Here is a 15,214-nt window from a genome sequence, read left to right on the forward strand (position 1 = left end):
CCCAACAATGCTATGCATCAAATTTCTTCACATAAATTGTGGTTGAGAAATCGCTTTCACGTTTCCAATAGGGAGATTTCGAACACAACAAGGAGAGATTGAAGAAATCAAAGTCAAAGTAAAGTTGGTCCGCATTTTCCTTCTCACCAATTGCATTGCGTACAGCGTTTTGCCATTTACGAAAATAACTAAGGAATTAAAGTGGTTGGACTTTTAGTCTCGGCACCAATTCTCCACCGTCAACGACTCTGCTGCTTTAAAAGTGTGTTCAATCACACTATCTTCATTTCTTCCAACACACGAGAGAAACACTTGCGAACGTTATTTATACTCTTAATCAACACATTATAGACAAATATACATTTCACTATATAGCCAAATAATCAAACCTTGCAAACAAAAACTCCAATAAAAGTGGAGCATTTTCATCACGTCATCGAAAATGAATGACAAAACTCTATTACACAAGAGAAGGCGATTTACACCCGAGAAAAAATAAATGAACTAATTTACAGTTTAACCAATTGCACTCACCACCAGCTATCATCATCTTCTAAGCCGCCCTTAAAAAAATTAACAAAATTTATATAATTTTTATGAAGGACCCACAGTGATAAAAGATTTACCATGCCAGAAAATCTCTGGGAAATAACTTAATCTTGTAAAGAACGGATAATATACACCTCCCGCGAAAACCTGCCACTGCGTTGTGACCTGCCACTGCGTTGTGCGGAGAAAAAAAAAATGGAAAATTCCGGCTTGTATGGTAGTACTTTACCGATAATAAGTTCCGATGCGGGTTTCTAAAGCTAGTCCAACTGGAAATGGTCCTGCTTAAAAATCGCTTCAAAATTAGGAAACACAGAATGATCGTCTTTTTGTTTCCATGTCTCTCCGTTGAAAAACCACCTCACTTGTGGAGAAACTGGTGCGTATACGTCTGCACATAAAAACAACGATACACTAGTCAGAAAAGAGAAATAAAAGAAGTTTTAGGGATGGCATGATCTTAGAACCTAATAGTGATATTCAACTCAAGCACAAAGTATTAGTGTTTACGTTACCTATAGAAGAAGCCGGTTCTGGCTCCCTGGTGCTATGCAATACCATTGTCCCAGAGAGAACAGTTATGAATCCACAAAGCACCGATGCCATACTGCTCGCGCTTTGACCAGACCAATCCTATAAAGCAAAAGAAACACCAATAAATAATCACAAAAATGAGGTAACTAGCCAATTAAAACGTTTGAGATTGCTATATAGCCAACGTTTTATAAATCTCAGGCAAATAGCCACAAATATGACGTGACATTTCTGGTTTGCCCAATCATTGAAATAACATGGTGGGGTATTTACGTCAATTTATGCGTGTAAATACATTGACGTGACTATTTACCTAAGATTTACGAAACGTTGGATATATAGCAATGTGAAACTGCAAATATGACTATATACCTAATGGACCCAGATAGCCTTTGGAGCTCGTCTACTACTTTCACTATTATAATTTTGTAAAAATACGAGTGTCCGAAGATACCTTAAACATAATGGCACTTGCGAGGATTGTGAGCGTAGTAAACAGAGCATAATATATCGGAGAAACGATTGCTGTGTTGAATGTATCCAATGCCTGGTACGCAGATTGGGTTTAGCTTTAGGAAGGTAACAAATATGATAGAGGATATTGGTTGTCATTTTACACATAAGAATCTAAAAGTGTGACTAAAAAGAGAATAGAACAAAAAATAGTTAATAATCACAATGAATATAAATATAAAAAATTTAGAATTAGAACACAACTGTAAACAGGAGATTCTCATCCCCTGTACATTTATCACAATGTTCCCTTCAACTTTTAAGAAATCATATATTTTCACACCAAATTAAAAGAGTTACTTAGTTAAAAAAAATAAAATAAAAAAAAACTCTGTGCACAAACGACATTTTGTCACCAATCTGCAACACTTAAGTATGGTCCAAATGAAAGTCAATAGTAATCACTTCTCTTACAGCTTGGTCTTGCACTAAGTATCGTAAGATTCATTAATTGAGTGGATTAAAAAAAAAACAAATAAAAGTTCTGAAGACCCAAACATCAATAGAAATGGAAGCAGGAATCTACATACCAATTGGTGATACATAAAATTTGAATTTTACCAGCACAAGGACGAAAGAAAATGCGAAACAGATTTTCCTTATGATATTGAAGTTTCAAACCAACCCACCTACGGCCTCCATTACTTGACTATAACGTGATTGAAAATTAAGACTTGAACTGTAAATTTCATAAAAATAAGCAATCCTTAAAATGAGTTTGATACTGTAAATGAGTTTTTAAAAGATGTTACTCGTAGAGAACGGGATGGAGCTAAATATATCTTCAATGTAACACATCAGAATGTTCTTTTATCAATTTAAATTAGGGAAAATAGTTATTGAAAAGTTACTGTTTCTAATTCTCACTACTTTGTTGGCACGTACGTTGAATATTTCGTCAAATAATAGACTACTGTCTATGTAGAAGGAGGCAACAGGAAAATAAAAAAGAATCCCAAAGCAGTATGAATACTAAACTGTCATTCAGAAAAACATTTATAAACGTGGACCTTCCATATTCTGCATAAATACTTTAACAATTAACCAGCTTGCAGAAAACAAATAAAAAATCTCTGGAGAATCGTAACTCTTTAACAAAAACCCAATGGAAATGCCAAAATCTCCAGAGAAATTATGTAAATTTGACGATAAGAAATGCTAGTACACTGTGTAACATATTTTAAAAAAAATATATGAAAACGAAAGGAACGTGGACCTCACCTTGTTTAAATAATTTAGCTGAATGATTATGCATGAAATCGAGATCATTACAAAAACCCAGGATTTAAAGTTTGTAGCCTGATTCGAACCCTCCAATGAAAGCTTAATTGCAATGCCTACAGCTTTAATGCTCATAACCTGCATCGTAATCAAATATGAATGTTTTCCTTATTCATTACAATTTCACATTTCAAACATTGTCCTCAGTAAAGCTTAGAAAACTCACCGTTATGGATCCAACAACAGAACATATTCCAATATACACCATTATGTTTGTTTGCCCATATCGCGGTTCGCAGTACAACATTAGTACCAAGAACACAGCCACCGCCGAGGCCGCGTACAAAAGAAAAGCTGTGTAGGAGACATGAAAACACCTTCTCGTTAGGAACCCAAAAAAAAAAAAAAAAAATCGTACAAAACTTCAGGGACAGGTTAGTAGAGTTTTAAAAAGATCTATCTACCTGGCTGGGTTGCTAGTTCCCAAATCTCTTCCACCGAAGTCAGACTGTGCTCCTGAGGCGCGTGAAGCACAATCACCACGGACCCCACAATGCACAAAACACAACCGAGGATGCCCATTTTCCCTAATCGCTCCTTTAACGCAAAATGTGCTAGAACGGCGCTGAATATGTGATATAGAAGCAATCAAAAACTACAACGCAAAATACATGAAACTCACGTTTGTGATCGTGTATAGCTGCATTGAAATCCACTACCTACTACACTCTAGTAGCAGCATTGTACAAGCTTCAAGGTGAATTAACTATACTGAAACACCTACAATTCTGATGTATTTTAAACTGATTTGAGCATAATGATGTACCTGACTATAATACTGAGTGCCCCGAGAGGCGTCACGAGTGCAGCCGGAGCAAACATGTAAGCGGTGAAATTGGCGAATTCCCCAACAATCACTACCAATTATTTTGAAGGCAAATAAAAAATATATATTAAAAAAAAAACATGATCAAGATTCATTCTTTTCTTGTGCTGAAGAGAAAACTGAGCAAGCAGAAAGACTTACTGGTTATCATGCCAATCCACCAAAGCGGCTCCAATAGATATCCGTACCCACCGGAACCTTAATTCATCAATAAACACTCCAGCATCATCATTATCTTGAAAAATTCGAATTTACACACAAAACAACAAAAGAGAATTGCAGAAATCTAAACCCATCGCCTAATAAGCCAAAAGAATTGCGTAAATTCGAATAGAATAAGAAGATGAAGAGTGACCTGCTCTGGCGCCAGAAGCGCCGGCTTTGAGGAGACCCAACTTCTTGATGATGAAGCTGGAGCCAATGAAAGCGCCAGAAGCGACGGCGAGGACGAACCCTTTCTCGTTGTCGGATATGGAAGATTGTTCGGTCACCTCATAGAAAGGACGAGCCATTGCTCATTTCCTGAATCAGCTCTCATCTATCTAATAGCCCCCAACAAGACCCGGCGATTTCAGGCGAAGCTGAATCGGATCCGATTGTGGGTTGGTCAGTCTACGTGGGCGTTGAAATCAAACGTTGTTTGTTGGTGATGCCAAGGGTTATTATTGTTGGGATGGGAATATGGGAAGCGAAATTATAGTTGCTAGCTAACGGTTTTTCTTGGAAGTAAACCTCGTATATTCTTGTTTTCGTGATCATATATTCATTCACCTGCCGGTCCAACTCTTATCGAAATGCCCTGGGCTGAGTAAGCTTTAGCTTTTGGGATTATTAAATTATGATCTCCATAGTTTAATAGTTTAGACCAAAACCCAATAAATTAAATTTAATCCAAAGTATTAGTTTTTTTTATATGTGTTTCTACAAAAATATTTATAATGAAATTCTTTTCTTGTATTTATTTTTGTTATTTACTTAATGATCATAAAAGTAAAAGTTAGAGATCATTTTAAAAATAAATAAACAATTTTTTTATGGAAAAAAGAAAAATTGATTTGAAAAATCTGGAAATCGTGTAAAGATATTGACATTTTATCTTTTTTATTATTTAAATGAATGTCAATAAATCTTCAAACGGTTATGGGAAATTCTTTGAAGATTTATTGACGTAGTTGTCAATAAATTTTTTGGACGTCAATAAATCTTCAAAGAATTTGGTACGTTAAAGATTTATTGACGTCTAAAAAATTTATTGACAATGATGTCAATAAAACTTCAAAAAAATTCACAGAATCGTTTGAAAATTTATTGACATTCATGTCAATAAAAAGATAAAATGTCAATAAATCTTCAAACGATGTTCAAACTTTTGTATTTTTTTTATTCAAATTTTCCAAAAAAAATTTGTTCTATTTTGTAACTTCACAACCAAACAATAATGATCTCTAATCTTACTTTTATGATTATTAAGTAGATAAAAAAAATTAATTACAAAATAAAAATAAAAAGATATTTCATTAAAGGTATTTTTGTACAAACATATATAAAAAAAAAAGTCATACTTTTTTTTATTAAATTTGACTTATTAGATTTTGATCCTAAAGTATTGAAGAGTTCATAGTTTAGAAATAATCCCTTAGCTTTTTCCTCTCTCAAATTTTACGTCATCTCTTTTTATCTCTCTATTTGCCTCCTTGAAAGAAAGAAACAAAATTATATATAAGATAGATATTTCAATTTTTATATAAGTATGAAAATACACTAATTTATTTGAGAAATTTTATTTTGTAAACCTCAAAAGTGAAGATATATTAATGTTAGACCCACTAGTTCAAAAATATGCAAAACTAGATTTTTTACTCAATTTCGAACAAAAATACCATTTCAGACCATTTAACCATATTTCTCTCATTCTCTTTCTAATTTTCTCATTTATTCTATTCTCTCCCCATCTCTATCCTCAAATCCTCTCTCTTTGGGCTATCAGAGCATGGCAGATCTCGTTCTGGCCGGGTCTCAGTGGTGGACACTATGTTTCTGACGACGAGCTCGTCTTCCTCGTGACGTCATCTTGGACTGTCTGGGCGTTTCACAGTGGTAGGCCAATGCATCTTCGCTCCCCGTACAGTCGGCCGAAAGCTTAGAGTTTTGCTCTCGTTTGGGATGACAGTGGTTTATGGACATTGATCGACAATAGAGTAATAGATGGAGGGAGATTTTCAGAGTATCGTGTTTTTAAGACAACTTTTTGTTATGTCTTTAATTTTTTACATTTAGTTGCTTTTGTTTGTAATTGAGTTTCGCTTTTATGGTTTCCATGTTTGGAATTGGTTTGGATGGAATAGCCGTCACCCACCTTCTCGCGTGGAGAATTCTGTTAGACTTCTGTCTATGCAGCCTGAAGAACTTTCTTTATCATGGTCGCATGACCAAGGTTGGTTAGATCATTCCACCGTCCACTATGAGTTCTTTGAAAGAGCTTGAATATTAGTGCACCTCTTGTTCTTCCTATTTACGGAAATGTGCACGGTCTGAACCATTATCAGTATTTAGTGTTAAATCTTATTAGATCTTGATCGTTGTTGAGCTTTGTTACAAGTGGTTCTATCTTTGTATTCGCGGGTATTTTGCCAATTTTTTAATGGAATATTCCAAGTTATCTCTATAAAAAAAAAACAATTTACCAATTAACTATTTTCTAAAACTCTTAATTTGGAACTAAGACTCGTATATTCATCCTCAAACATCAAGCTTGAGTGGCATTATCTCATGTCTGTTAGATCTCATCTTGCGTTAGGACATGAGATCAATCCCTCGAGACAACGATTGAGCTGAAATGTTCCTTGTAATTAAATATATAAAATGTATGAATGAAAAAAAAAGCTAGGATATTCATTCCTATTTTCCAAAAGAAAAAAATAAAGCAACAAAAAAGCTATATCATTAAAAAGTAATAATATAACTCCCATACATATGCGTTTGTACATAAGCACAATATAATCAATCTAAATTTTTTGATGGTCGAATTTTGTTTTATTATGAGAACTTGTCATGATTTAGCCCGTCACTTAACTAAATGAAAAAATGAAATAATATGGAATAAAATGAAATATGATGGAATAAGATGAAAAATGAGATAATGAAATTAAAAATTTTAGATTATATGTCTTTAATGGTATTTTTGTCCAAAATTGGATCAAAAATTCATATTAAGATATTTCTTATATAAAAGGTCCATTCATGATATTTTTTTAACTAGAGTCCACTTTAAAAAAATGTCTTAAATAATCTCAACTATATCATGCAATTTTATTATTAATTTAAAATTGAATTGGATGGTTTTAAATCACGAAAAGAAAAAGAATTCAAAGAACGATTCGGAAGAAAGAAATTTTTTTATTATAAAAAATAGAATAATAAACTTTGGACAAATTTGATTGGAATTAAAAAATAATATGGATGTATTTTTAATAATTCACAAATATTAGTATGGAATCATACCAAAATTATGACAATATTTTATTGACCAAAGTTCATTAACTATTTATAATTCAAAAATTATGAATTTTGAAATTAGAAGCAAGTAAGGTATGACAGTCTACTATATTCTGCACTCGCTTACGAGATTCGGGGAACAAACGCGTTGACGAGTTCAGTATGGCTAATTTGGAGCATGTTACGAACGATGAACGTCCCCTTTTCGCGGCTGTATGTTCAACGATATGGTGGGACAGAAATGGCTTCATCCATGGCAAAGAGAGCTCATCCCCGAGACAGATTTCGGACGCGGGTGAAGAATGGTTGTCGAATTTCCTGGCAGCGAGGTTCAGCGTGTCTACTATTGTATCTAAACAGCCTCGGGATGCGTGTCAAAGCTGAATGTGGATGCGTCTATTCCGGATGGGGGCATCGGTACTGGCTTGGGAGGCATTTTCCGGAGAAGCAATGGAGAGACGTTATCGGGGCTTTTAGCGAAAGGGTTCCTAATGTCTATGAACCAACGGTGGCGGAGTGCGTGGACGTGTTTAAAAGTCATAATTCTGGTATAATCCATATTCGTATTAAATTTATAGTTTAGAGTGGATAAATTTGATCCATCGAAACTAAGTTTTCAATTTATAATATAACTAGTTATTATGGTTCAATGTATAAATATGAACTAACTATTTTAATAGGTATAAACAGTTTTATCTGTTTTTAACTACTTGTGATCTTATATTGTTTGAGAGACTGATGGAAAAATACTATAAGAGGAAGATCATGTGTAAAATAATTTTCAAACATCAAACATTACATATTCATATTTAGCCTACTCTCTAAATAAATTTTTTCGCTTGGTCCCTCGTCCCTTGAGATTACATTTAAGAAAAAAAAAAAAGTATAGCTAAATGTTATTTATTATGCTAAATTTTCAAATTTCAAATGCGGTTTTAAGTTTAAAATAATAAAAAAATAATAATAATAAAAAAAAAATTCATACCTCAATTTGTACTATATTAATAACATTTTTTATTTAGTGAAGATGCTCTTAGTCCTCCGTTCATCCTCTTTACCCAGTTGGAAGTTGATTTTTGTTCTTCACCTGATAAATGAAGAAGATGAACTAGAAGAATGTAGTTGAATTTCTCTCGACACAAAAAGTAAAAAATAAAGTAAAAAAAAAAGCAACGTTTTTTTTTTTATTTAGAGAATTATATATATATATATATGGATAAATTACATAAATGCCCCCTGAACTTTTGACCATTTAACAACGTGGTCCATACTTTTATTTTTCTTACAGCGTCGCCCTTAAACTTTCATATTCTTACAAACTTAGTCCTTCCGTCAAATTTTGGGAGTATATTCCGTCTATTTTAACTTGTGTAATAACTTGAATATTTAAAATTACCTATATATCCTTTATTTAATTATTTTATATTTAAAATTAATAAATTAAAATAAAAAAATTTCATTTTTCATTTTGTTTGTTGTCTTTTTTAATACTTTTTTTTTATACATTTCCATTATACTTTTTTTTTCATGATAATAGAAAATTAATAATAAATAATAATTCATTTTTACAATTCATTTTTATTAAAAATTCATATTTTACATAATTATTTTATTTTTATTTATTTTTTATATAATAAATAATAATTTTTAATAATATTAAATAATTATAAAATCAATATTTTTTTTGTTATTTTACAATTTTGTCCCTGTTTAAATAGTCACATGTCAATCACATGGGCAAAAATGGATGGATTGTTGAGAAAAATAGACGGAAGGACTAAGTTTGTAAGATTGTCAAAGTTCAAGGGTGACGCTATAAGCAAAATAAAAGTAGGGACCACGTTGTTTAATAGTAAAAAATTCAGGGGCCATTTATGTAATTTATCCTATATATATATATATATATATATATATATATATATATATATATATGCTACGTAAGCCACCTAAACTATATGAATTGTAAATTAGCCAACATTTGGTAAATACTTTGTAAATAGCGCCACCTTGCATACGTGACAACCTATTAACTACCTTTTTTACATGTTTGGCTGAGTTAAATAAGTCTTTTATTAATCTGTTAATAAGTTAACTTGGCTATTTACAAGAAATTAACCAAATGTGGGTTATATCCCAATTCACTATAACCGTGTGGCTATATATAAATTACACGCTTATAATCTTTTCTAACTAAATTAAGAAGGAACAAGAAACTGAAGCCAAAATGTGAAAGACGTGGGTTTTTATTTCACACCGATATCGTTTGTGGACAAGTCAAAGTTTGACATTAAGTTTGTTAGGATTCGACACATAAATCTAACCTAAAATCATAAAATAAAATTTGCAAAATGCGAAAATAGCACACACAGATTTATAATGGTTCATTTTCAATGTGAAAAACTACGTCCATTTTACTGCTATAGATTATCACTAAATTCAAATCGGGAGGAAAAAACTGTTTACAACTCTCTTGCGCTCTATAAAAGAACATCAGCGTATATGGTATTTATAGAGAAGACATTAGGGCTAACAGACAGACTTGAAATTCTCAAAATACCACCCACTAATAAACCTTACAATAGAATTTTCGCCGCAAATCAGCGTCGTAAGGTCTTTAGTTGTCAGCTTCGTCACATCGACGCCGATTAGGCTCCGCACCTCTAACAATCTCTCGCTTGGAGATTAATCTCATCACATGTCTCCGATCCTCAAAAAAGGAGTCTAACTGAAGTCGAGCACAACTTCAATTTGTCATTAGACACTGACTTAGTCAACATGTCAGCTGGATTCTGGAAGTCATCATCGTAAGATCTTCAGTCGTCAACTTCATCACATTGACGCTGATTAAGCACCTCACCTCTAACAACGTCGGTATGAAATATTAGGCTATGAGAGAAAAACAATGAATTCGTTTTCTATTATAACACACACACGAGCAGCCACGAAGCCACATGGAAGTGAGAGGGGGCTATAGCCCCCCCTCAATTTTATTTTATTTTTTCATTTTTTGTCCATTTTAATTTTATTTTTACATTTTTCTACCCTCAAAATTTACAAATCAGCTCCCCCTGAATTTTTTCTTGCAAATTAGCCCCCCCTAACTTAGATTTCTGGATTCGTCCCTGCACACGAGTAATCTTCCAAGTTCCAACCTTATTCCTTCTTAAAGTTACATAGAAACATTTTTATATGTAATTTAAAGATCTGACAAGGAGGATAAAAAAAGTTTGCTTCTTTTGGTGCTTTAATTTATTAAACAAATCTATGTTATGCTTTCTTCAAGATGCCCTATTGGTTCCACTTTCATTTCATACCTAACAAACCCAACATCTTAAAAGTACTAGTAATATATAGATGGTCTTTGCTCATGTTACAAAGTATTGTGATTTATTGATAGTGAAGATATTAGGAAAGTTCTAATCTACGCTTAATGTTGATTAAAATGTATATTAGTAAGATTGATCAAAATAATGCAATACTTTATATATGCAGTACAATGTTTTGAAAGAAAATAATACAATATTCATGGTGGATATGTCACTTCCTAAGTGTATGGATTATATATATACTAGTTTTATCATCGTGCGACGCGCGAATGATTTTCGCATATTATAAATGATAATAGCAAGTAAAATTTGTAGATGTTAATTTGTACTATCAAGATTCGTAAACAATGGGCACCAAAGAAATCGAAAATTAAGAAAAAAACCCTTAAAAATCATGAACGAATAATAAAATGTAAAAAATTTATTTTGTACATTGATTAGACTTTCATGGGTAAATAAGACTTGCGTTCGCTATCCATATTTATGAAGACACATATAAGATGAAGGTAAATAAATATCAAAGAGAAAAAGAAAGAGAATTTGATAAAGGAAATATAAAACTAACATACCCTCAAAACAATGTATGTTATTGATATAGTATAATATAGTATCAGTAATTATGATTATAAAATACATAAAAAAAATTATAAAAAATATATTGATGAGAGAGGGAGAAAAAAAACAATATACATAAAAAAAAATTTACAAAATAGATTGAAAAAAAAATGATATAGTATAATTAAGAAAAAACCCTTAAAAATAATGAACGAATAATAAAATGTAAAAAAATTATTTTATGCATTGATTAGACTTTCTTGGGTAAATAAGACTTGCGTTCGCTTTTCAATGAAATATGGAGACACATATAAGGTGAATGAAAATAAATATCAAAGAGAAAAAAATAGAATTTAATAAAGAAAATATAAAACTAACATACAGTCAAAATAATGTATGTTATTGATATAATATAATATAGTATCAATAATTATGATTATAAAATACATAAAAAAAATTATAAAAAATATATTGATGAGAGATGGATAAAAAAAACAATATAAATAAAAAAAAATTACAAAATAGAAAAAAACTTTAAAAAAAAAAAACAAAACAAAAAACGAAAGGTAAAAAAAAAAGAAAAAAAAAAACGGAAAGGCAAAGACAAAAAAAAAAAAAAAACCCGGAAATGCAAAGGCAAAGAAAAGAAAAAAAAAAACCCCCGTCACGTGTCGCCGCTTGGCGATGCCACGTGGCAGCCAGATGATGTTGGGGGAGAGGTTGTGTTTATTAACTATGTTATAGATATACACGTAAGTGGGATAATTCCAAAACTATGTTGGTCATTTAGAAAGAAATTTTTTTTGACCAAATCTATTAAAAAAAATTTAAATCTTCATATTTATTTGTTATTCATGTTGATTTCATTCTTTAATTTTGTAAGTTAAGGGTTTAGGCTTTACATTAAATTTATGGTTTATACGAAATCATCCATTATATGAGGTTAATAATATGATTTCGAGGTATTTATTGAAGTTTTTTTCAAATATGGAAATTATTCGTCTTAAAAAATTTATTTACATGTTTTTCAATAATTTTCTAGATGTCAAATAAATCGCCAAAGAACTTGAAATTTTTTGGAAGATTTATTGACATGCTGATCAATAATTATATGGATGTTAATAAATCTAGTAGTTTTTTTTTATGATTTAAAATACGTAAAAAGTAATGTAATATATGTTAGCGAATTATAACATCCGGAGTTTGTTTGTTTTTTGTTTTCTTTACATTGGTTTTGATTCAATGAGAAGAGAGATAAATTAAAATGAGAAAAGAGAGAAAAAAAATATGTGGTTGAAAATATAATTCTACAAAATAGATAAATATAATTTTGAAATATTATACAATTAATAGATTTTGGTCTTAAAATTTTTAAACGGTCATGATTTTAGTTCTATCCCTCTATAATTTCCCTATATACATACATAAAAGTAATAAGGATAGTGCCAGCTCCAAGTAGTGCAATCCCTATTAGCTCGCATTGAGCAAAGTTCGTGAAATAGACAAATACTTGTACGAAGAATACAATACTGAGGAAATGACGGTAAAAGTCTCTTAAGTTTTAGGAAACAGCTAACATAATCTCTAATCTTTATTTTGAACGGTAGAAGTCCCTAATATTGATAATTACACATTCTGTTGGTCCCTAATGCCATATTACGTTAAATTGTTAAAAAAAATTCATCAATTAAACGTTTATTTTGTCAAATAAATCATTGAAACATTTTAAAACAATTAAAACAATGAAAACAATTAAAAGAAATATCGAAGATGGAAGAGAACGAGGAATAGCAAATGGAAGAACCCCAAATCGGAGTCGAGCACCGAAATGAAGACTTTGAGTTCGCCGAAGAGGCCTATCTTGGCCAGGAAGACAACGACGAAAGCTTGTGTTGATCTCAAGTTGCTTAATTCTTCTCAGCAGTGTTTCTTGTGTTGACCTATCACAATTGTCTGGGTCAATCCACAGAAAGTTTGAGCATCCACCAGCATCCTAAATCCATAACCACAAACAATCAGACATAATTTAACCTAAAACTATCACCACATACAATCATACCTAAATTGAAGTTCACAGACCTAAAAAAAATTCACACACACTTACTCTTTTTTTGTAACAACCAAGGAACCTTCTACAAGGGTTTAAATCAGTCCACGACGTTCTTTGCACTACTGCGACCCCACACATGCACAGTCCATTCACAATACGACCATGAGCTACCGAGTTTTGACTGGCACTGGCTCCTCGCCTCGAGGTGCGCTGTGAGTGGCCATAGAACGACGACGACAATTGTTCATCACCCATTGAACCAAAAGAAGATGGAATTTTGGTCTAGGATTGGTCGATTCGGGATTTCAAATTGGGATTTTTTTGGGTTGGTCGATTTGGGATGAACTTCGATTTAGGGCTCGTCGTTTTCTAATTTTAATAGGTTTTGTTTTTATTTTCATTGTTTGAATTGTTTTAATGATTTATTTTTTATTTATTTTACAAAATATACGTTTAAATGTTGATTATGTTAACAATTTAACGTCATATACCATTAGGGACCAATAGAATGTGTAATTGTCAAGATTAGGGACTTCTACCGTTCAAAATAAAGAATATGGATTATATTAGATGTTTCTTAAAACTTATATGATTTTTGCCGTCATTTCCTCTATAATACTGAATTACAGAATTAAGATTTTAGTTCTCTCTTTATGAGATATTTCCCTAATTATTCAAAACTCTCAAGTATTTTTTTTTTTTTTGTCCTCTACTAGTATTCTTGGATAAGAGAGTATTAGTTTATCCTGTCACTCTGCGACAAAGCTAAATTCATTGTCAATGGAGGAATGTGAATAATTAGGAGACGTAAACATGATTCGCTCAAACTAAAGGCAGAATTAGTTAATTTTCTCGTCTATTTTCAAAAGTACTAAAAAAGAATCGGCATCAAATTCTCACAACAATTAGCTTACTTTTCTTTCAATTTAATTTTAGGGGAATGGAGAAAATTAAATTTTGAAAGGACGTGTGAAAACACACGAAATAAGTTATTTTATGTCAAAGATGTTAAACTTTGAAAAATATGTGCATCTGTAATTTTTAACAAAAAAAATTTTAAGATAATATTTTTATCTAAGTTCAACAATAAATTTTGAACGAATACGCGAGTTTTTTTTTCGGGGAGAGGGGATGTACTTGTTTTTTTTTTATTCTACAAATTTTAAGATTTTGACATTGTTTGCGGTGTGCAGCAATCCGATTTTTATATAAATAAAATACACATAGTAATCCAATTTTGAATTATTTTAACTTAAATACACACATTTTAGCCTTGATATTATTTTGACGTATTTTCTCGCATTATGTGGTTCTCGGGTGTTCAAATTCATCAATTAACATTCGAGATATTTTTCTTAAATTGTCAGGAAGTTAGTTAAAGTTTAGTGTGTTTTGTCATCTACGGGTCTGTTTAGCACATCATTCAAACTGTCTCCATTTAAAATAACAACTGTATTGCCATTCAAACTGATATTTTAAACGAATGTTCAGGGATTTCATGAAAAAGGCAATTCAACATGGAAATAAAATAATTCATGTTCAGTAACAATCATTTAAGCGATATGAAATGTATTCATATTCACAATTCTTAAGCATTTTATCGATATTATTATTTTCAATAAAATATAAACATATTTAATTTTTCTTATTTTCTTGTAAGTTAGAAATATAATAAATAAATTATCATACATTAAACTCAATTAATATGTAATAAAAATCGCAAAACCCTCTAAATATAATTTTTAGAAATCTAATATATATATATATATATATATATATATATATATATATAAGCTCTTACTTAATTTCTTATAAGCTTAGCTGTTCTATTTGATTATTTCTGATAATTAATATCTTATATTTGTAAAAGTTATAAAATCAATATATGATGATATTTTATTAAACTAAAAATCCTAATTTGTTTACTTGTTGATAAAAAAAATATGATTTATTTATTTATTTAGCTACTACGATTAATAATAAATTTATTATAATCTATAGTTCTTCCGCTTAAATTAAAAATTGAATATTTGCATATAATTCATTTATATTCATATGAACAAATATATAATAGACTAATATATT

The 15,214-nt window shown here is 30.9% G+C and overlaps 1 protein-coding gene across 1 annotated transcript; it reads right to left on the reverse strand.

The window, feature by feature from the left end:
* Positions 1-461: 461 nt before the first annotated feature.
* On the reverse strand, positions 462-4,506 carry LOC149391241 (putative magnesium transporter NIPA6). The gene is made up of 9 exons (XM_089620482.1): positions 4,059-4,506; positions 3,845-3,901; positions 3,644-3,734; positions 3,282-3,442; positions 3,044-3,171; positions 2,818-2,955; positions 1,538-1,630; positions 1,065-1,182; positions 462-940 (listed from the first exon to the last, which is right to left on the reverse strand). The coding sequence occupies exons 1-9, from the start codon at positions 4,213-4,215 to the stop codon at positions 810-812; spliced, it is 1,074 nt and encodes a 357-aa protein (XP_089476608.1). The 5' UTR covers positions 4,216-4,506; the 3' UTR covers positions 462-809.
* Between the last annotated feature and the right edge of the window lie 10,708 nt (positions 4,507-15,214).

Source organism: Urtica dioica, chromosome 7 (assembly GCF_054948205.1).
Source record: "Urtica dioica subsp. dioica isolate 48M chromosome 7, U.dioica_male_clone48M_v1_H2, whole genome shotgun sequence".
Taxonomy (NCBI): domain Eukaryota; kingdom Viridiplantae; phylum Streptophyta; class Magnoliopsida; order Rosales; family Urticaceae; genus Urtica; species Urtica dioica.

Coding starts and splice junctions, on each gene's coding strand:
- LOC149391241 (XM_089620482.1), bottom strand. CDS start 4,215: ATGGCTCGTCCTTTCTATGAGGTGACCGAACAATCTTCCATATCCGAC. Junction 2,956..3,043: donor CTGTTGTTGGATCCATAACG/GTGAGTTTTCTA, acceptor ATTACGATGCAG/GTTATGAGCATTAAAGCTGT. Junction 1,631..2,817: donor AGCTAAATTATTTAAACAAG/GTGAGGTCCACG, acceptor TCTGCGTACCAG/GCATTGGATACATTCAACAC.